Source organism: Garra rufa, chromosome 1, assembly GCF_049309525.1.
Source record: "Garra rufa chromosome 1, GarRuf1.0, whole genome shotgun sequence".
Classification (NCBI taxonomy): Eukaryota; Metazoa; Chordata; class Actinopteri; order Cypriniformes; family Cyprinidae; genus Garra; species Garra rufa.
The window spans coordinates 2211459-2235547 of record NC_133361.1 but is presented as its reverse complement, the minus strand read 5'-3'; the positions used below and the strand labels follow the sequence as shown (position 1 = coordinate 2235547).

Below are 24089 nucleotides of genomic sequence, written 5' to 3'. Positions count from 1 at the left end.
ATATATATATATATATATATATATATATACGAGAGTAAATATTGTTATTTTACGGAGATTTGACCAGTCTGACTAAAATTGAAGAGAACATGATGTTAACCGAGACGTTTTCGTTTACTGACCGAAAGAGGGAAGCACTTCATCGTTAATTCAGCGGTAAGAAACCAAAGTAATGTTATCCTAGTTAGTCAAAGAAATGTTATTTGTTTTTAATGTCTGTGAAAATACATTCATTGTTATTTGGTGCTCTGGGTTATTATATGAATCTGGGTTATTATATGATATGGTACTTCTACATTTTACATATTAACAAATAACTAACATATTAAAGGATAATTTAGTCTCATTTAATGCTCCTTGATGGTTAATGTGCCCTGATTATCTGTAATGATTAAACAATAGTTTAACATAGTGTGTAGTATTGATTATTTACGGTATCGGAGTGAAGAGGTTAGGAGAACGATCTAGGAACCTACTGGGAATGTTCTGAGAATACATGGTATTTATCAAACATAATTATTCATAATAAACTTAATTTTCCAAATTTTACTCTAAACTCTTGTATAGACACTATCAATTTTAGGATTGAACTGCTCACTGCTAGAAGAAGAAGAGTTGCTAAAGTAGACAAACTCATTCAATCTCAGTCATGTGTGGAGTACAATATAGTTTATTAGGCAAATAAAAGCTTCACTGAGAAATTTAAAATCCCAAAAAGCAATTGTAATACTTCATAGCTTTTAGATATTAAAGCTAAAAATCACAAAATGTAAAAAAAAAATAAACCTTTCCTGGTTCGAATACAATCAGCAGACAAGAAAAGTTGTTCATAAAACATAAAAAGATAATGTATTAATAAAAAAGGTAACATTTAATCAATAATTACTCAAAGCAAATACAAAAATGAGCTGGATCTCTCTCTCCTACTGAGTTACAAGTAGGGATGGGTATGGTTTTAATGATATTACAATTACAAACATATAGGAAACCCGTAAGAAAGCACAATGATATCATTTAAATCATGAAGCTTAATGATATACAGGAATAAAACTTTGACATTGTTCTTTGGGAAGGAACTCCATCTTTGAGTTGATCTGAATCTCAGTTGAATCTGCTGGTTTTGAATCTGAAGATGAACTTTATTCACTGTGACAACTTTACATAATGTTTCTTTCTCATGGCTCTTGTAATGACAGATTGATCCAGATTATATTCTATTGCTTGATGCATTATTGTGTCACATTTGGTGAGGACGCTGCATCAGATCTGAAGAAGATGTGATTGTTCTTTGTATGTTTGTGTAGAGAAGATGAATATCTGAAACACTTCCCACATTCAGTGCAGCGACACAGTTTCTCTCTAGTGTGGATCTTCATGTGTGTCTTAAGGGCTGATGATTGTGAGAAACTCTTCCCGCACTGATCACAAGTGAACGGTTTCTCTCCAGTGTGAATCCTCTGGTGTTGTTTCAGATTTCCAGCTGTAGTAAAAGTCTTCTCACACTCAAAGCACATGTAGTCTTTTACACCAGTGTGTATTTTCTGATGTATTTTCAAACTTTGTGAAAATGAAAAACTCTTTCCACACAAATGACATGAATGTTGCTTCTCCTTTGTGTGAACTCTCAGGTGTCTCTTCAGTTGTGAAGCCCACATAAATGTTTTCTCACATTGATCACATGCGTGCAGTTTCTCTCCAGTGTGGATGCTCATGTGATCCTTAAGGTTTGATGATCGTGTGAAACTCTTCCCGCACTGATCGCATGTGAAGGGTTTTTCTCCAGTGTGAATTCTCATGTGATTCTCAAGATGATGTTTGTATGTGAAACTCTTTCCACACTGAGTGCAGGTGACAGATTTCTTGTCTCTTTTCTTTAAATCTTTCTGTTTGGGTTTTTCTCCACTGCTGACATGATCTTTCTCCTCAACTTCACTCAGTCCTTCTTTCACCTCATTGTCTTCAATCCACTCTGAAACTAAAGTAAAAACAGTAAATTTGTGAAGGACAAAGTAAGAGGACGTAAAAACAAACCATAAACTGCATAAGTTACAGTCTCTTTCCTTGAATTTTAGGTGCATACATACATGAATAGGCAGTTTTCTGTGGCGAATTGGGAACCTGAGGGTATGTTATAGAGGTCGACCGATATTGGTTTTTACTGATACCGATAGCTAGGTTGGACCACAGTTGCCGATACCGATTAATTAACCGATAGTTTTTGAAAATGGGTAATGAAAGGCAACTAAAATATTGTTCTACTATTTTTTTAAAGTATAAACCATACTTTGTAACTTAATAAAAATATTAATATTAATTATATATTGATCATTAAAGTTATTTCATAGTTCATCAATGTTAACAAAATAAACTTCAAAATTTAACAATATATCAGTAAATGTTGAAATTAACACTCTAACCAGGAACAACACTTCTATTCTACAGCTTTCATCAATCTTAGTTGATGTTACAAATGGGCTCATTGTAAAGGAATTGCAGTTAATATGCTTTTTGTTTATATTTGGAATCTCTGTGTGTCAGTCCTCCCATCTTAAAATTAAGATTCAATTTAATTACATTTTATATCAAATTTATTTCGTGCAAAATTTACTTCATTTCATTTTTTTATTATATAAGCAGGCTACTTTTTAAAACAATAGACAGTGACAGACATATGTGGCTGCTTTAACAGGCTTCAATGCATGCACAAATCTATTTCGATCAATCAGATGTTATGTCCTGCTCTGAAAACATAACTGACGCTGTGTTCTTTACATCAGTTTCGTATAAAAGTATTCGAAAATGCAAGTGCATTTAACCGCGTCCACAATCAAGCTTTTTAGGACGAACAAACACAAGCGCAAGTGAAAGTCTGTCAGTGCGCAAGTTTAGTGCATCTAATAGCACTGCATTACAAACAAGAAATGCGCACTTGTCTCATAGTGCAAATCCTGTGCAATGAAGCCCGCCGCGTCTCTAGCGCGCACACGTGACATATGCGGGGAAAACACAAGCTCGTTGAAGAGAGGATTGCGATGCATTGGAGAATCCATTTTTCACCCACCCTTAATGAAACCGAAAGTGCAGCGCGGACAACTCGCAGGTATGACACACACACACACACACACACACACACACACACACACACACACACACACACACACACACACACACACACACACAGGACGCCTCGCGTGTAGTTCAAGGGAAAGTCTAAAACAGTTTATTTAATCACCAAAGGGCAAATGTTTACTTAAAGAATGATCAAAAAAGCGGCAAAGATTAGTTTAAAGAACAGATCAAACGAAAACAGAAAGAGCGATATATATTGTTGTAGCCATTTTAGATTTTTTTTTTCTGTTTTATTGTTTAAATATTATTTGTCTGTGTTTTGTTTCAGTTCAATCTGTTTATTACGAAAGAAGTTTGTGTAATTTGTAATGAATTGGACGGCAATACGCCGGGAGAATTGGAGAGGGTCAGACACAACTTTTTGACCACTTCGTACGTTTTTATTTGTGGAAAATCCCTTCTTAAACGAATTTCGTTTTGTATCATTTTTATGTTTATTTTAAATATATATTTTTGTTGATCAGTTATTAAAAACTAGGAAAACTGGCATTGTGAAATAAAGTGCGTAACTACCATGCTTCCGCAGCCTGAAGAGAAGGCTAAAACATAAATTATAGCTCTATATGAAGCATATACAGACATTATTAGAGCAAAAAAATACAAACGTTTCGCTTAAATGCACAATGCTCAATATTCCAGCCCAGGGTCAAGTCTTTATTAACATTACATCAAATCTGTCCCAAATCTTTGTTAATGTAAAAATATGAATGAGGCGCTGTGGCAAAAGACGCAACCCGGAAAAACTATCGGCAAGGATTTTTGCGATTACCGATAGTTCCGCCAATCAACTAACGGTCCCGATTAAACGGCAAAAACGATACATCGGTTCACCTCTAGTATGTTCTCTCAGCTGGAAGGTCAAAATGTTAGGGAAGGAATCTCAGTCTCTGGGTTGGGGAGCCCACCAACCAAAATCTCGAATGATTTTCCTCATGTGATGTCCATGATGTACATCTGTTCGACCATTAATCCTGGTTTGCTGTCCCAAAGTTCCTTAGGATTATCAACAAGTGTCCTTTTGTGTTCATGCTGCAAGTTGTTCAAAGCTCGTAGTTAGTCGGTTAGGTTTGCTTCAAGCTGGCTGGCACCAGGGCATCAAATGTCAGATTTATGACGGGGCCTCTTGTGGAATTTGGGTCTGTAGAAGTGTTTCAAACTTCTAATCGAATCTCCTGAATTGTCTGATTTGCGCTGAGACGCTACACCACTATGGGTCTTGGGAAAAGCTAAACAAGTTTATTGTGCTTTGGCTACACTTCCTTGGTGTTTCCCCTGCTCTTTTTCTAGCAAAAACTCACTCATCAATAAATGAAAGTTTAAAGTGAAGACCTAATTATTTCACAAGTCCATTGTTTTTGAATTTCTGTGTCACTTTTACTATATTTTATAAAATAGGTCCCATATGAAGAACGTTCCCAGTAGGTTTTTTTAGGTTATTAAAAGCAGTGTCTTGTATTTTATGTCAAAGTTTTATTACTTTATATTGTGATTGTTGGCCACAAACACAGTATTAACCTCAAAATTGGTAAGATATACTCATTTTTGCTGGATGAATAGTTGATAAGGGTACACTTTTAATTCTGAATCAATTTATTCAAATTCGATTCCCAATTGAATCATTTGAATTTGATTTCATTCCCTACAGTTATGATTTGATTTTCTTGCTTTTATTCATTCATAATAATGTGTTCATTTAATAATATAATATTTGATAACTTTAAGTACCCAGTTCATTAGAGGTGTCTCTAATTATCTGAGACTTCAGCAAAATTATTCAACAGCTCTAGAGATCATTTCTGTTACAACAAACACAATCAATAACAATTAACAATTAATAACCGTCAGCATTATTAATGAAGAGTGAAGAATCAACACCAACCTGTTTGTTGTTCAGCATCTTCAGTGTGTTCTGGATCTCTCATCTTCTCTCTGTCCTCTTTAATAAACTCAGATTTGCAGATTTCAGCTCTTCCTGATGATTTGATTCCCTTTTTTACTTCAACAATAAATCAAAGAGGCATTAAGTGACTCGCAGTTCTCAGTTACCTCTCTTTATACAAGTATAAATGTTTTACAGCATTCAAATTGCTTTAAAGCTGAAAAATAATGCTGAAACAGCACCTTCATGCAAACTCAAAATAAATGCATTTCTCCACTTTTACACTTTTAACACGTTGTTTTCGCTCAAATACGGCCAAAAGCAGTCTGTAAACAGTGATTTGCACACGAAAACGAGTTTTAACAAATGCAAAAACGGATTGACTGCGTAGAACTACTCTGTGTAAAAAACAAACTGTTGCAAACGACTAAATGCCGTAATAATCCGATACGTACTACTCCGTCTTTCTTTCATCTGCGCTTTAAGCACGATTCTCTCTCACTGAGTTTTACAACCTGAGGGGGCGTGTCCACCACCTCCTTGTAGCCAATCAAATGAGGCTCTCGCGGACTCTCCGTTTACTTTAATCTGATTGGTTCAATAAACACATCGCACTCCAAAACATTTATCTTCATTTAGATCAGGATCGTTCTCTCTGTAGGTGGAATGGTAGTTTTAATGCACACATACACATATATTAAAAATAAATAAATAACGACTTAAGTTATGGTAAGTTGTACCATTAGGCTAGACTTCTGTGTGTTTTCTAACTGAATTGCCAGACACTATGGGAACACACAGCCATGTTTGTTTATATAAAGTGCTAAACAACGGTATTACAGATGATAAATGGTGAAAAAGTTAGAAATTAATATTTAACAATTATTTTAAACACAAAATAATCCGGTTAAAAAGGCATTTCTGGAGTAAAAGTCTTTCTGCACTAACTCCAGCGCTATTCATACGTGGAGCTGACATTTACCTCACATTTCTGTTACCCTCAAGCCTAATTACGCAAAATAAGATATGAAGCAGAGCGAAAAGCAAATAATAGGGAAGCAAGAGAAGAAAAAGAGGACTCACACTCACCAACTATCATACTAGCTTAAAACTTTGCAGATGATTCTGATTATTCTAATGTGGAAATATATGTATTTTTTTATCATAAACAAACTATTTTTTTTTTTTTTTTGCAGAATTTCATGTCTGAAATAAGCTTTTAATAAAGTGTAGATATCAAAGTGGATTATAATGATAATTCTGACTGTGTAGCTAAAAATATGACAAGGTTAAGCGTCTGAAAATCATATCATAAACACTGGGTTTATTTGTCTACTGCGCGCCTCCGATCTGAACGCGCATCTCCAGCACGCGCTTTCTCCTGTCTTCAACATAAAACCGCGCGCTCGCGTAATTTAAAAAATAACGGTCATTTTGTTTTACTGACTGACTAACATTCGTTGATTGATCTCTTTAATAGACAATTACTCATAATTAATATATATATAAGAGAGTAAATATTGTTATTTTATGTAGATTTGACAGGACTAATGGAAGAGAACATGATGTTAACCGAGACGTTTTCGTTTGCTGACCGAAAGAGGGAAGCACTTCATCGTTAATTCAGCGGTAAGAAACCAATGTAATGTTATCCTAGTTAGTAAAAGAAATGTTATTTGGTGCTTTAATAAACATAAAATCTGGGTTATTATATGCTATGGTACTTCTATATCTTACATATTAACGAATAACTAACATATTAAAGGATAATTCAGTCTTACTAAATGCTCCTTATGATGTTTATTATCTGTAATGATTCAAGAATAGTTCAAAACAAGACATAGTGTGTAGTCGTGATTTTTGAGGTCACTTACTGTATCGGAGTGAAGAGGTTAGGAGAACGTTCTGGGAACCTTCTAGAAACATAAATAGAACGTTCCGTATTGGTTAGTCAGGAAAGTTTTCTTAACGTAAATAGAATTAGAATCCCTTTTGGTTAGAGGAACGTTCTATGAACCTACTGGGAATGTTCCCGAGAATGCATGGTATTTATCAAACATAATTAATACATTTAATTTTCCAAATTTTACTGCAAACACTTGTATAGACACTATCAATATTAGGATTGATCTGTCCACTGCTAGAAGAAGAAGAAGGGTTGCTAAAGTAGACAAACTCTTTCAATCTCAGTCATGTGTGTGGAGTAAGATGTAGTTTATTAGACAAAAAAAAAAGGTTAACTGAGAAATTGAATCCCAAAAAGCAATTATAATACTTCATAGCTTTTAGATATTAAAGCTAAAAATCGCATTATTTAAAAAATAAACTTTTCCTGGTTCGAATACAATCAGCAGACAATAAAAGTTGTTGATAAAACGTAAAAAGTAAAGATAATGTATTAATAAAAAAGGTAACATTTAATCAACAATTACTTGGATCTCTCTCCTACTGAGTTACAAGTAGGGATGGGTATGGTTTTAATGATATTACAATTCGCTTATTAAACATAATAGGAAACCCATAAGAAAGCACAATGATATCATTTGAATCATGAAGCTTAATGATAAACAGGAATAAAACTTTTGGACGTTCTTTGGGGAGGAACTCCATCTGAATCTCAGTTGAATCTGAAGATTCACTGTGAAAACTTGAGATCATGTTTCTTTCTCATGGCTCTTGTAATGACAGATTGATCCAGATTATATTCTATTGCTTGATGCATTATTGTGTCACATTTGGTGAGGACGCTGCATCAGATCTGAAGAAGATGTGATTGTTCTTTGTATGTTTGTGTAGAGAAGATAAATATCTGAAACACTTCCCACATTCAGTGCAGTGATACGGTTTTTCTCCAGTGTGAATCCTCTGGTGCTGTTTCAGATGTTCAGCTGTAGTAAAAGTCTTCTCACACTCAAAGCACATGTACTCTTTCACACCGGTATGCATTTTCTGATGTCTTTTCAAATGGTGTAGACGTGAAAAACTCTTTCCACACAAATGACATGAATATGGCTTCTCCTTTGTGTGAACTCTCAGGTGTGTCTTCAGGTCTGAAGCCCACAAAAATGTTTTCCCACATTGATCACATGTGTACAGTTTCTCTCTAGTGTGGATGTTCATGTGTTTCTTAAGGCCTGATGATTGTGAGAAACTCTTCCCGCACTGATCACAACTGAACGGTTTTTCTCCAGTGTGAACTCTCATGTGAACATCAAGATTATGTTTGCATGTGAAACTATTTCCACACTGAGTGCAGGTGAAACATTTCTTGTCTCTTCTTTTCTTTAAATCTTTGGGTTTTTCTCCACTACAGGCATGATCTTTCTCCTCAACTTCACTCAGTTCTTCTTTCACCTCATTGTCTTCAATCCACTCTGAAACTAAAGTAAAAACAGTAAATTTGTCAAAAAAAACAACTGAAAAATGAAAGGACGTAGAGTGAGAGGACATAAACATTAACTCTAATATAACAACAGAAAGCAGACAATTGCATCAGAAAATTCTGACCATTTTGATGCAGTTTTATAAATTCCTGAAGTTCCTGAAACTTTTCATGATCGAGGTACATTGATCTTCAACTTTATATTTTTAAAGCATGATAGGCACAAATCTCATGTTTCTATAGGGAGAGCTATTAAATATGTTTGATCAACAACATCAATTATGAACACAGGCAAAAGAGAGAGGACCAACAAAGTAATTATAACTGATATTGTGTTGTAGACAATGTCAATGTTTAGTGACTTCCTCACCCCTTTTGAGACTTTATTCAAAAGCATAGCAACAAAATCAGTTTCTTGGACAAACCTTATTTAGATTGCAACACACATTGGAGTAAATGTATGTCATAAAAATGGTCTCATTTCCCAGAAAGTAACCTAAAATTTAACACATGGGTAGAAATATATATATATATATATATACACACACATATACACACTACTGTTCAAAAGTTTTGGGTCAGTACATTTTTATTGTTTTTTTTTTTAAAGAAATTAATACTTTTATTCACCAAGGATGTATTAAGTTAATAATTAAAAGTTTATTAAAAGTTTATAATTTACATTGTTATAAAATATTTATATTTTGAATAAACACTGTACTTTTTAAACTTGTTTTTCCTGAGAAAAAAAAAAAAATCACAGGTTCCAAAAAATATTTGTCAGCACAACTGTTGATATTATCCAACATTGATCATTCTAATAATAAATCGGCACAATAGAATGATTTCTGACGGTCATGTGACACTTAAGACTGGAGTGACAGCTGATACAAATTCAGCTTTTCATCACAGGAATACATTTTTTTTCTGTATTTTTAATCAAATAAATGCAGATGAGCAGAAGAGACTTCTTTAGTGACTATGACAAGTCTTACTGACCCCAAACTTTTGAACGCTAGAGTATATATATATATATATTGAATAGGTTAATACGTTTCTTACTTGGCCAGTTACAAACAAAAACTTGCTTGATGATCAAGTTTGTATCGTTTTATCAATTCCCTATCATCATATAACTCCAGTACATCATATGTAGATTGGAAAGTGTGCATCGCCCACTATATTGCACGTGGGGATTGACGATCTATGGTAGGTCATTTTATTGTGTAAAATTAACAGTATCTTTGTACGCACTCATTTGTAATCCTTTTATACAAATGCTAAAAGCGTTTCCTTCTTTTAGGAAGCGTGTGGTGATTTATAGCCCTGTAACGGTGTATGTGTGTGATCAGATAAACGTGTAAAGGTATCTATTTTTAACTTTTATGGGGTGGCTAAGATAGCTAGCATTTTAATATTGATTGCAATAAATTTATAGATAATGGTTTCTATTTCTAACTCTTCCCGCACTGATCACAAGAGAACGGTCTCTCTCCATTATGATCTCTCATATGGTCTGTAAGGTTTCTTTTTAGTCTGAAATTCTTCCCACATTGATCACATGTGTATGGTTTCTCTCCAGTGTGGATCCTCTCATGTGCTTTCAGATATGATGACCGTCTGAATCTCTTGTCACAGTGCGAACACTTGTAAGGTTTCTCTCCAGTGTGGATCCTCTCATGTGCTTTCAGATATGATGACCGTCTGAATCTCTTGTCACAGTGTGAACACTTGTAAGGTTTCTCTCCAGTGTGAACCATTTCATGTGTTTTTAGACTTGATGTCTGATTGAATCTCGTGTCGCAGTGTGAACACTTGTAAGGTTTCTCTCCAGTGTGAATCCTCTGGTGTTGTTTCAGATTTCCAGCTGAAGTAAAAGTCTTCTCACACTCAAAGCACATGTACTCTTTTACACCAGTGTGCATTTTCTGATGTCTTTTCAAATTTTGTAAAAATGAAAAACTCTTTCCACACAAATGACACGAATGTGGTTTCTCCTTTGTATGAACTTGAAGGTGCTGCTTCAGTTCTGAAGCCCACATAAATGTCTTCCCGCATTGATCACATGCGTACGGTTTCTCTCCGGTGTGGATGTTCATGTGGTTCTTAAGGTTTGACAATTGTGAGAAACTCTTCCCGCACTGATCACAAGTGAAGGGTTTCTCTCCAGTGTGAATTCTCATGTGATTCTCAAGATGATGTTTGCATGTGAAACTATTTCCACACTGAGTGCAGGTGAAAGATTTCTTGTCTCTTCTTTTCTTTAAATCTTTCTGTTTGGGTTTTTCTCCACTTCTGACATGTTCTTTCTCCTCAACTTCACTCAGTCCTTCTTTCACCTCACTGTCTTCAATCCACTCTGAAACTAAAGTAAAAACAGTTCATTTGTGAAGGAAAATGTAAGAGGATGTAATAATAAACTGATCATAAATTCTGATCATTTTGATGCAGTTTAATGAGGTACACTGATCTTCAAATGATTATTTTTTTAAAACATTAGACCTCATGCTTCTATTAAGAACTATTAACTATGTTTGATCAACAACATCAAGAAATGTGTGTTATGTGGGGCTTTGACTGGGTGAAATACATGTCCACTGTGATGTTTGGGTAACTACATATTAATTTAGCTCAAAGGGAATTGATTATGATTCAAAAGGGAATTTGAACAGAGTCGCTGTTTTACGGCTGTTCAGAGTCGGCGCCGTTCCAGGGTGGCCGCGAATCCTTAAAAAGTCTTAAATTCTGTTGTCCTAAAATAAGGCCTTTAAATGTCTTAAATCTAAATCCAAGGGTCTTAATTTTTTAATCTTAATTTTAGAGGGAATTTCTCCACAGGGCTCGAAGTATTCCGGCACCGTGCCGGAAAAAAATCATATTTTAGAGCCTGCGCATGCCGTTTAATATTTTCGAGCCAATTTATTTCACCTACCAATCATATGAGAGGAACGCAGCTTTAACTAACGTTACAAGCCTATCAGAAGCAGAGAAGAGCGGGTCCTTGCAACACAGTATGATTGACACCCATACATCAATGTAATGTTAGCGTTGTCGGAGAAAAAAAAATGGAGCGCAAGTTTATGAAGCCTGGGGATGATGTCCTAGCAATGGATAAAGGACTCAAAAATAAATGGCGCTGGGCATGGATTGAAGAAAGTAAAGATGGCGAGCCTTTTGGCAGTTGGTGCAAAAATCTGAGAGAGCCCGGGGCTTGTTCCTGCACGATTTGCTCGAGGAAGCTACTGTATGCCAGCAGCGGTAAGAAAGTGCTTGCCCATGCACTCAAACTTACCACAACGAGCAACTGTTACAGCGGACACACCGTTGTCTATGACTGACCGTGTCTGCGATTTAAAAATACGTTTGTGCACATTTTTAGCAGAACATGATTTGTCGTTCAGAATTTCGCAGCCACTGGTCACCCTGTGTGTACAAAATTCCCCGCCTCACGCAATGCGTGGGTTATCGTACAGACTTGTCTGGCGCATGAGCAAAGAAGTTTTAGTTCAGCAGCGTCCAGCATAGTGAAGTAATACGGAGTTTCCCTGGACTTGTTTATTCCTTTAAAGTCTGCTTTTTCTTTGTGTGATATTGCTGTGCGTTAATAACTCAGTAAGTAACAATATTTGTTATCATTGTAGATTTGATTTAGAGAGTGTCATAGCATAATTCTGTTTATTTTACCTCAGGGAAATTATTGCATCAGTATTAATACAGTAACCATAATGCCCACATATGTGACGAACTATTCAGTTGTTTGTTATTGAAGATGCTTATTCCTTTGGATAAGAGTGCTGCTCGTCGTGTGTCGATGTAAATAATTATCGGCATATTAATAACTGTTACAACGAGAACGTGAGAGCGCTATAACAGCGCACACACAGTGTAATTTGACACCGCTTGCAAGCCGCAGCGGCAGCAGCCTCAGTCTGTTTAATAAAGCTGAATTTAGTGCTCATAGCAGAAAATAAGCTCTTGTTTAGTCATGTTCACGATTGCCCCAGATAGTTATATAGTTTATATACAGTAAATATAGTTGTATTTGTATAATTGTCATTTTATAATATCACATGTATACTTATAATCTTTATTCTGTTCTCTAACAGAAACCACACACACACACACAGACACCTAACTTGTGCATATCCACACAAACTAATAAACATTGAGATTGGACATGTTCACTCTGGAGTAGCTGCAGTTCTTTCTAACCGAAGAATTAGGCCAGCTGAGTTCCAACCATCCAACTGCGCACAGAATCTCTCACAAATTGGTCCTTCGAGCCGGAGCGGGACATCAGCTGCGCTATGGCTACATCCAGAGATTACTACGAGGGAGAACAAGTGGCAGATCCTCGTCCAGGTTGTACTCGGCGGGTACCCACCTACTTGGAGGATTATGTTCTTGATTATCCACCTCTGAGGCATGATCATCTTTCACCAGTAGATGTCACTCAAGGAATACCTCTTGGAAGCCAGGACCCTTATAGGGGCTATAGTACTCCTGCTCCCAGGGACAGAGACTTTGAAAATGAAAAGCTGCATCATTTGGAAGCACGATGGGGAGATTTAAGCAGTGAGATGCGAGAGCTTCAAATCAGAATGGACAGTGCTAGACAGGCATCTTTTACAACTAGATCTCCCGTTTATGGACACTATCAAAGCCTTCCTCACACTGAACTCTGTAACATTGGATTACAACCTTCAGCTGTAGCATCATCCCCACACTATGAGGAAACTCTCTATCACGAGCCTCTTATGCAGCAGCGCCCACAACCAAGCATGCAGCCATCCAATATAGCTCGTGTTGCTTCTCTGCCAGGGCCACAGCATCAAAGTGTGTTTCCTGAATTCCGACGGTCTGACTCATGGCCCCCCACAGCTAGTCAGCCTGTTCATCTTCAGGTACAGCCTCAGGTACAGTCAAGTCCAGTGCAGCCTGCACCAGTCCGCATGCAGACCCCTTATCAGTCAGCTGTGGTACCGCCTGCGCATTCTTATGTGCAGCCCCAACGTCAGCCAGTTGCTGCACAATCTGCTCCTGCCTCACTGCCACCACAGCATCAGCAGACAGCGCCAGCTCAGCCCGTGTCAGCGCAACCAACAATGGATCCGCATCGCCCTTATCGACCACTACCTCTTCATCCATGGCCTGGACCACAATCACAGCATTATTATCCACACACTGTGACGCCTGGACTGATGGAAATGGCCATTGCTTCCTCCTATGGCATACCCAAACCAAGGCTGACTGTATTCTCCTCAGGGAAAGAGAGTGATTTCCTGATGCTCAAGAAAGGTCTGGATAGCATCCTTGGCCCACACAGACATCTAACAGAGGACTATAAGTATCAAGTGCTCTTGGATCATTTGCATCTTCCTGCGGCTTACCAGGTTGCTAAGAGGTATGTCAACAGCTCATATCCCTACACCAGTGCCATGCAGGCTCTTGAACAGAGATACGGTCAACCAAGACAGTTAATTCAGAGCGAGCTGAGAGCTATCCTTAATGCGCCAGCTATTCGACCAGGTGATGCACAGGGATTTGAGGACTTTGCAGCAGCTGTTAACACATTGGTTGGCATGTTGAACACAACGGAAGGGCCCTCTAGATACGAACTGCAGTGTGGTTCCCATGTTGACACTTTAATGACCAAACTGCCAATCAGCTACAGAGACTCCTTCATAGAGTACTGTCTCAAACAGCACATCATTTTGAGTGGCAGTTCCAGAACTTACACATTGCCAGAATTTGCTGAGTGGCTGGAAAGGAAGTCTCAGGCCATTCAGATATCTCGACGGGTAGCAGGGCCAGTGCATACAGAACCCTTTCGGCGAGAACAGAAATCCCTTCCTCACTTTAAAGCCAAGTCAGCCACAATTCTCACAGGCAGTGAACAACCTAAAGCCATCAGTTTGCCTTCTAGCCCCTCCCCAGACTCAGAAATGGCAGTTACAGCTAAAAGGCGGGATCGCTTTAAGCCCTTTTGTCCCTTCTGCAACAACCATGAACATTATCTCAATGCTTGTGCAGCTTTTTGCAGGTTGAACCACACTCAAAGAAGAAGCTGGATAAAGGAGCACAATAAATGCTGGAGGTGTGGACGAGGTCACAAACCAGATAGCTGTACTCTTAAGAAAGCTTGTTCTACATGCGGAGGACTCCACCTGCCCATTCTGCATGAAGTTGCAGTCGCTGTGGAGAATCAGAGCATACTGACGGTGAGCGCAACCAATTCCCAAGTTTACTTGGATCAAGTCAGTCACTCAGGCAAAGTCATGCTGAAAGTAGTCCCAGTGAGACTTCGCAGTGGAAAAAGGTTTCTGGACACTCATGCGGTGTTGGACGATGGGTCTGAAAAAACAATCATACTACCTGCAGCAGCACGATCTTGTTCAGCTGAAAGGAAACACAGTCTCCTTTGAGGTATCAGCCCTGTCACACTTAAATTTAAAACACCAGATTCAGAATGCTTTTACAGCTGCAAATCTCAATCTCGCTGAACAGTCTTGTCCAGTGGACATGCTGAAGAGGAAATATGGATACCTCAGGGACATTCCTTTACAAGGCTTCACCAACGTACAACCTCTGCTGCTCATAGGATCAGATTATCCACAGCTGATCACACAAACTGCCCAATCCGTATGGGTCCGCTTGGTAGCCCGATAGGAGTACGCACGCTGCTTGGCTGGACAGTTCAAGGACCAACAACCTTTTTCCAGCAACCCTCAAATGTAAGCTCATGTCTCAACACCACATTCCTTTCACCTATACAAGAGTTACGTCAACAAGTTGAGCGGTTGTGGCAGCTTGACCTACTGCCACTGAGAAATGAGAAAGAAGTAGTCCGTTCCAGACAAGATAAAGCTGCACTTGCCATGTTGGAACAGAAAACGGTACGGGTAATAGTTCAGGAAGTGAATCGCTATGCTACTCCACTACTGCGAAAGGGGGATGCACCCAAATTTCAGGCATCACCAAATGCTGTCATGGCTCTTTTAAGAGCCACAGAACGCCGCCTGATGAAGGACAGAAATCTTACAAATGTGTATAACAAGGAGATACACAAACTTGAGGAGGCAGGTTATGCAGTACGAATAACCAGTGCAGAAGCAGCCAATTCCGGTGAGTCATGGTATGTTCCCCACCACATTGTGCATCACAATGGCAAAGACCGGGTGGTGTTTAACTGCTCTTTCAGCCACGAGCAGGCAAACCTGAATGACAATCTACTGCCTGGCCCTACTCTTGGTCCACCACTACTGGGAGTCTTGCTCAGGTTCAGACAGTATGCTGTTGCCATAAGTGGAGACATACGAGCCATGTTTCACCAGATCAGACTGCTACATGAAGACCAGCCACTGCTCCGCTTTCTCTGGAGAGACATGGAAAGAGAACGCACCCCCGTCATCTATGAATGGCGAGTATTACCATTTGGGACCACCTGTAGTCCATGCTGCGCCACATATGCTCTCCAGAGGCATGTCAGAGACAACACTGATGGCAACGATGAGGTAGTTGAGTCTGTCCAGCAGTCTTTCTATGTGGACAATTGCTTACAGTCACTTCAGTCTCAGCATCAGGCTAAGAATCTCATTGACAAAATGAGAGCATTGTTGACAACTGGGGGTTTCGACAAAAGGCAGTGGGCTAGTAATGTTCCTGATGTGATAGCTCATCTACCCACTGAAGCAAAGTCAGAGAGCTGTGAACCGTGGTTGTCAGAAAATAAAACTGATCCTCAAGAGTCCACACTTGGCTTGATGTGGCACTGTTCACAAGACACTTTCGGTTACAAACACAGACCCGTCACTACAAATGGTGGAACCTCAATGAGAACTGTTTATCGTATCTTGGCGAGCCAGTACGATCCACTCGGATACATCATCCCCTTTCCTACAAGGGCCAAAATCCTGGTGCAAACACTATGGAAGAGGGTTGGAAGCTGGGATGAACCTCTGCCAGCTGACCTCCTCTCACAATCGCAGGCATGGGAGGAAGAGCTTCCAAACTTACAAAAAATAACACTGCCTAGGTGTTACACACTAGCATGCAACAACACCTACTCCACTATCGATATGCATGTTTTCTGTGATGCTTCAGAGAAAGCATATGGCTCTGTGGCATATTTACGGGTAGAAACAAATGACGACATCAAAGTGGCTTTCATCATGGCGAGGTCACGTGTGGCACCTAAGAAGCAACTCTCCATGCCACGCCTTGAACTCTGCGCAGCGTTATCTGGAGCTCAGCTTGCCAAAACACTTAACTCAGAACTTACTCTTAAAATCAGACAGACAGTCATGTGGTCCGACTCAACAACCGTGTTGCACTGGATAAAGTCTGAGTCAAGCAGCTAAAAAGTGTTTGTAGGCACACGAATTGCAGAGATTCAAGACCTCATTGGATGTGAAAACTGGAACTACGTGGATTCTGAAAACAACCCTGCTGACGATATAACCCGGGGTAAAACCCTCATAGATCTATCCCGCACCTGCAGATGGAACCAAGGTCCAGAATTTTTGCATCACTCTCTAGGGCCAGTTGAAGACTCAGAAGAACTCCGCAAATCCTCATTTTGCGGTAACGTCTCAATCAGTCATGCCTCTTCACCTAAAGTAGATGACTGCAAATCATGGGACGACCTCATCATGGCCACGTACCAGTCTCTGCATGGGGCGGCAGCACCCCCTATGTCTGCCACAGAGCGCATAGAGACTGAAATGGTTGTCTTGAAACGTGCACAGACTGAAAGTTTTCCAGATGACGTGCATGCCCTCCAAGCCAACAAACCTGTGCATCCGAACAGTCGATTAAAGTCCCTTGCTCCAGCACTAGACCCTGATCTGGGCCTGATTAGAGTTGGTGGTAGGTTACGCAAAGCTGCAACACTACCAGACGATACAATTCACCCTATTGTGCTGGCACCAGAACACCCCATAACAAAACTGTTAATCCAAGACTTTGATAACCGCCTAATGCACGCAGGTCCTGAAAGAGTCTTTGCCGAGATAATACGAACCTATTGGGTTCTCAGGGGCCGCCAGATGGTCAAAAAGCACCAGAGACAATGTGCTGAATGTAGGAAATGGCGTGGCAAGCCTGTTATACCTAAAATGGCTGACGTGCCTGCGTCCCATTTGAGAATTAATCAGCCTCCATTCTGGTCGACAGGGGTTGACTGTTTTGGTCCCTACACAATCAAAATCGGTCGACGGCACGAAAAGAGATGGGGCATAATATTTAAATGTCTCACAACAAGGTGTGTACATCTCGACTTGCTATGCAGCATGGATGCAGATTCCTTTTTATTAGCCCTCAGACACTTCATAGCAAGGAGAGGAAAGCCCTTTCAACTCATCTGTGACAGAGGGACTAACTTCAGAGGGGGAGAGCGTGAGCTCACTGAAGCCTTTGCCGAAATGGAACCATCCCTCAGAGAGCAACTGGCCAACCAAAAAATTTCCTTCAGATTCAACCCACCTCAAGCGCCTCACTTCGTAGGAGTATGGGAGAGGGAAATTAAATCGGTCAAAGCTTCCCTCCAAACGGTTCTGAAAGATCATACTGTCTCTGAGGAAGTCCTTAGCACAGTGTTGATCGAGGTGGAAGGCATCTTGAATTCGAAGCCTCTGGGTTACGTATCATCTGATGTAGCGGACACAGACCCTGTTACTCCTAATTTGCTGCTTATGGGGCGGCGAGACGCTTCCCTACCTCAGGCGGTGTATGGACCCAGCAATCTACTTGGACGGCGTCGCTACAGACATAGCCAAGTGATAGCCGATCACTTCTGGACCCAGTTCCTCAGAAACTACCTACCCAGTCTTCAGCTTAGACAAAAGTGGCAGAACATCACTCCAAACCTAGCAGTCGGTCAGGTTGTATTGATTGCAGATTCCCAACTTCCCAGAGCCCAGTGGCCAGTCGGTAAGGTAACCAGAGTCCTTCCAAGTGATGACGGTGCAATCAGAGCAGCTGAAGTGGAGATTAAGGGCAACACATACATCCGTCCTGTAGCTAAACTGATTGTGCTACCGGAAATGCCTGAGGATTAGTTCGTAGCACCAGAAGCCGGGACATTTTGTGGATTTACAAATTTCCTGTGTAAATTTGTGGGGCGGCTGTACAAAATTCCCCGCCTCATGCATGCGCGGGTTCTCGTACAGACTTGTCTGGCTCATGCGCAAAGAAGTTTTAGTTCAGCAGCGTCCAGCATAGTGAAGTAATACGGAGTTTCCCTGGACTTGTTTATTCCTTTAAAGTCTGCTTTTTCTTTGTGTGATATTGCTGTGCGTTAATAACTCAGTAAGTAACAATATTTGTTATCATTGTAGATTTGTTTTAGAGAGTGTCATAGCATAATTCTGTTTAGTTTACCTCAGGGAAATTATTGCATCAGTATTAATACAGTAACCATAATGCCCACATATGTGACGAATTATTCAGTTGTTTGTTATTGAAGATGCTTATTCCTTTGGATAAGAGTGCTGCTCAGCGTGTGTCGATGTAAATAATTAAGTAAATAATTATCGGCATATTAATAACTGTTACAACGAGAACGTGAGAGCGCTAAAACAGTGCACACACACAGTGTAATTTGACACCGCTTGCAAGCCGCAGCGGCAGCAGCCTCAGTCTGTTTAATAAAGCTGAATTTAGTGCTCATAGCAGAAAATAAGCTCTTGTTTAGTCATGTTCACGATTGCCTCAGATAGTTATATAGTTTATATACAGTAAATATAGTTGTATTTGTATAATTGTCATTTTATAATATCACATGTATACTTATAATCTTTATTCTGTTCTCTAACAGAAACCACACACACACACAGACACCTAACTTGTGCATATCAACACAAACGAATAAACATTGAGATTGGACATGTTCACTCTGGAGTGGCTGCAGTTCTTTCTAACCGAAGAATTAGGCCAGCTGAGTTCCAACCATCCAACTGCGCACAGAATATCTCACACTGTGTAAAAACTAGCAGAAGAGTCCAGTTTTTTAAGCACTTTAAGCTCTTGTAACTTTATGTTTGTTATAGTCGTCAATATTTGAAGTAAGTCCTTCTGTGCAGTTTCTCTCCAAACCCCCCACCCCCAAAAAAAAGTTCAGGCTCAGGATTTTTTTTTACTTTAACCCCTGTCTCCATCAATAAAATGTTTTTTTTTTACACTTTGAAAAGGAAAAGTTTATCGTTTTGAGGAGAATCTCCTGCGCAGGTTCTGAATCTGTTCTGTAGCTAGACACGCGCTTGCTTGACAACGCCTCAGTGTTGCCAGATTTAGCGGGTTTCCGCCCGATTGGGCTTGTATTGTGTAGTGCTGTGCGTGTGTGTGTGTGTGTGTGTGTGTGTGTGCTTGAGAGAGAAAGTATTGTTTGTGTGTGAGAGTATTGTGAGTGAGAGAGTATTGTGTGGGTGTATGTACGAGTGAGAGTATTGTCAAGTGCTTCAAGCAGCATAAGTGAGCTTACATTTCAAGTGTTTGTGCATTCACATTGTTACACTGTTACATTGGATTCAAATTGTGTGAGTGCCTTGACATTGTCATGGAATAGAAATTAATTTCTTCTTCTGGAATAATGTTTTCTGTTGAATATTCCCAAGAACAATCAGTTAAATAAAATAATAATTTAAAATATCCTCATAGTTTTGTGCTTGACTTTTGCGGGACTTTCAATTTGGTCTTAAATTTTGTTTGAAAATGGTATTAAAATGTCTTAAATTTAACTTGGTCAAACCTGTAGACACCCTGCATTCAACCTTACTCTGCTATCCAAGAATTTAGCACAATAGCAAGATCAGCAGTTTAAGACATTATCTTGTGAGCACAAAACACCAGATACTTCTCTTTTCTATTAAAATTAAGATTTTATTGGATAAACCGAAGACATACAAACTAATCCAACACAAACACATGCACACGCACGAAGAAGCGTGAACGAGTAAGAGAGCATCGCTAAAAGCTAGAACTAAAAGCGAAATTTTATGGTGTCCTGAGTATTTAAACTCAGCGTTTGGACACATGCCAACTTGATGCACCAGGGCATCAAATGTCAGATTTATGATGGGGCCTCTTGTGGAATTTGGGTCTGTAGAAGGGTTTCAAACTTCTAATCGAATCGTCTGAATTGTCTGATTCGCGCTGAGACGCTGCACCACTATGGGTTTTGGGAAAAGCTAAACAAGTTTATTGTGCTTTGGCTACAGTGGGAAGTTCTGATGTGGATAAACAACTAAAGTTCACTAGTTTCGTAGCTTTTTCCAGCTTTGAGACACTTCCTTGGTGTTTCCCCTGCTCTTTTTCTAGCAAAAACTCACTCATCAATAAATGAAAGTTTAAAGTGAAGACCTAATTATTTCACAAGTCCATTGTTTTTGAATTTCTGTGTCACTTTTGCTATATTTTCATAAAATAGGTCCCCTATGAAGAATGTTCCCAGTAGGTTATTTTTAGGTTACATTTTTTGGGTACATTTTAGGCTACATTAGGTAGGCGGGTCCACCACCTTCTTGTAGCCAATCAAGCGGCATCATAGTGAATAGTTTGGGAGAACTTTCAGGGAACCTTCTAGGAACATAAATAGAATGTTCCCCTTTGTTTAGGGGAACATTCCCAGTAGGTTCCAGGAACGTTCCTCTAACCTAAAGAAAACATTCTATTTCTTGGGAACATTCTGGGAACCAAAAATTGTTAGCTGGGTGAGCTATGTTTATATATAAACTAACCGTAACGATGAGGCCATAATTATTGGCTCGAATACATTGGCTGGTGATGTTTCTTTACAGATTCAATGACGTTTAAATCAAAAGCTTTTATTTTGAAATCGCGATGTGAAATAAACCGCCCAGAAACATGGATGTATTCTCCTGTGTTTATTTCAGGACAATTTCATTGCAAACGCTTTATATTGTGTTTGTGTTGTGGATTTTTATTGGTCAAAATGTGAACTAATCAAGCCATTTAGGTATCAAATGAAGCTACTATTATAATCATGTATTGCCTGTGTTTGAGAAGGCCCACATTAGAAAAACATAGCCGTCTGGGAATGTGCAGACATAGCTTATCTGCCTTATCTGCACGTCCTGTTGTGACCTAAATGAAAGATATATGATGGGGCCCCTTCCCTGACTGAGTGGTGGCCCCCCAGTCCGTTTCCTGATACCGGACTTAAGGAGAACCATATGTGTGGAATGTTAGAACACGCCTAGGAGAAACGCTATAAAGGAAGAATGCCAAACAGAGACCCGACAGATTCTCCTGCAGAGGGTTTCTCATTCTTTGTTACTTTGTTAATAAAGTCTTATCTTCTGGCTTCAAAACCCCAAGACTTATGTGATCTTTCAAAGCAGCGAGGGGAAAACCACTTCATTTGTTGGCCACAAACATAATATAAACCTCAAAATTGGTAAGACACATTCATTTAAACTTTTTGAATAAGTTGATAAGTGTAAACTTTTAATTCTGAATCAATTTAATCAAATTCGATTCCCAATTGAATCATTTGAATTTGATTTCATTCCCTACAGTTATGATTTGATTTTCTTGCTTTTATTCATTTATAATAATGTATTAATTTAATCATATAATATTCGACTTTCTTTAAGTACCCAGTTCATAAGAAGTGTCTCTTATTATTTGATGCTTCAGCAAAACGATTACACAGATCTAGAGATCGTTCCTGTTACAACAAACACAATCTAAAACAGCCTGAAGCTTTATAATCATCAGCATTATTAATGAAGAATGAAGAATAAACACCAACCTGTTTGTTGTTCAGTATCTTCAGTGTGTTCTGGATCTCTCATCTTCTCTCTGCCCTCTTTAATAAACCCAGATTTGCAGATTTCAGCTCTTCCTGATGATTTGATTCTCGTTTTTACTTCAGCAATAACTCAAAGAGGCATTAAGTGACTCACAGTTCTCCATTACCTCTCTTTATACAAGTATAAATGGTTTTACAGCATTCAAACTGAAATATATAATGCTGAAACTGCAGCTTCATGCAAACTCAAAATAAATGCATTTCTCCACGTTTACACTTTTAACACCTTGTTTTCGCTCAAATACGGCCAAAAGCAGTCTGTAAACAGTGATTTGCACACGAAAACCACAGTTTTAACAAATGCAAAAACGGATTAACTGTGTAGAACTACTCTGTGTAAAAAACAAACTGTTGCAAACGACTAAATGCCGTAATAATCCGATAAGTACTGCTCCGTCTTTCTTTTATCTTAGTTTTTGCACGATTCTCTCTCACTGAGTTTTTCAAGCGTGAGGGGGCGTGTCCACCACCTTCTTGTAGCCAATCAAATGAGGCTCTCGCGGACTCTCCGTTTACTCTAATCTGATTGGTTCAATAAACACATCGCACGGCCAGAGCCATAGAGAAAGAGAGTTGCGACACGCTTTGATGTCGCCGCGGCGCGGTCACGTGGTTCATGGAGCTCTCAATAGCTCCAAACAACTCCGCGCTGTCAATGTGTTTGAATGGGGTTAAGTAGGATAGACAGCAGTTTTACTATATTTGCAGCAATTTCGACTAATTATTAAGACATAATGTGCATTGATTGTGTATTGAAAACTACTCTGAATACGATTTACAATCGCATTTTATTCTGGGGAGTGATAAAGAGACATAATTAACATGTTCTCATACTCTTTGACAGTCAAATGTGACCAAAAGTGTAACTTTTATTCAATTAAATAAATGTAATATATAGTCCAGTTCTATTTAGTTAATATTTTGAGGAGTTTACTAAATAATATGTGCAATAATGATCCTGACCATTTAAAAGATAACATTTTCTAATGTAGTATTTATATTACAGTTAGTGTAATATTTAAGGTTGGATGTGTATTTGGACATGATCAAACTCTTTTTTTTTTTTTTTTTTTTGATAAACATTCATTTTTTTATATGTTTCGATTTAACGTTAAATTAAAAAAGTAATTTACTGGTGTTATTTTATGATATTCAAATATACAACATAAGTGAATATTATAAAAAGGCAAGCAAATATGGCATTTAACATCATAGAAAAGATGAAAATAGTGTTTAAATAAACACAAGGCAACCGATTGCGTTCAGCACACATTTTTATCGTATTTCTTGAATGTGAAACTCATTCAATCTCCTACAGAGAAAGAAAGATTGCAGAAAGACTCAAAAAGTAAAAATATGACAACTAGTATCCGGTTATGGTCGCTATTACGGTTCTCACGTTATCTAACTGCATTTACAGTATAACTGTTTATTTTTTTAACGATAAACATTAACTATAACACGCTTCATAAATCGCATCATCGCAATTCTGAAAACATATCAGGGTTTTTTTCTCCTCAGAAATGGACTTTATAACTCACAATTGTGTGTTTACATCCTAATATTACTATAAACTAATATATATAGCCTATTGAGAAGGAAAATTATACTACACAAATCGAAGTCAAGTATGAACACATAGCATGATGGTTTACAACTTATAAAGTATCGTGTTTTAATTAAGTTGTTATTTATTTATTTTTAACGTATGCGTACATTAATTACACTTTTGACTTTTCCGATTCTGAGTACAAGTGGTAATACAATACATACATTACTTTAATAGAGAGAAAAAAAAGCACATTTTAGTTCAAAAAGCACATTAGTGTCTCAAAATAGCAAAATTTAGTACACTATAGATGTTCCTA

General features: G+C 38.6%; 2 protein-coding genes across 2 annotated transcripts in view; both read right to left on the bottom strand.

The window, feature by feature from the left end:
* Positions 1 to 8464, bottom strand: part of LOC141327925 (uncharacterized) — a 123988-nt gene extending 115524 nt beyond the window's left edge. Inside the window, 2 exon segments of the mRNA XM_073835377.1 lie at positions 1318 to 1842; positions 7836 to 8464. Of these exon segments, the coding sequence (XP_073691478.1) occupies positions 1318 to 1842; positions 7836 to 8464 (1154 nt within the window).
* A 1375-nt stretch (positions 8465 to 9839) lies between these two features.
* On the bottom strand, positions 9840 to 11913 carry LOC141343064 (uncharacterized). The gene is made up of 3 exons (XM_073847661.1): positions 11866 to 11913; positions 11683 to 11734; positions 9840 to 10755 (listed from the first exon to the last, which is right to left on the bottom strand). Exons 1-3 carry the CDS (start codon positions 11911 to 11913, stop codon positions 9845 to 9847), a joined length of 1011 nt encoding a protein of 336 aa, XP_073703762.1. The 3' UTR covers positions 9840 to 9844.
* Positions 11914 to 24089: the final 12176 nt, after the last annotated feature.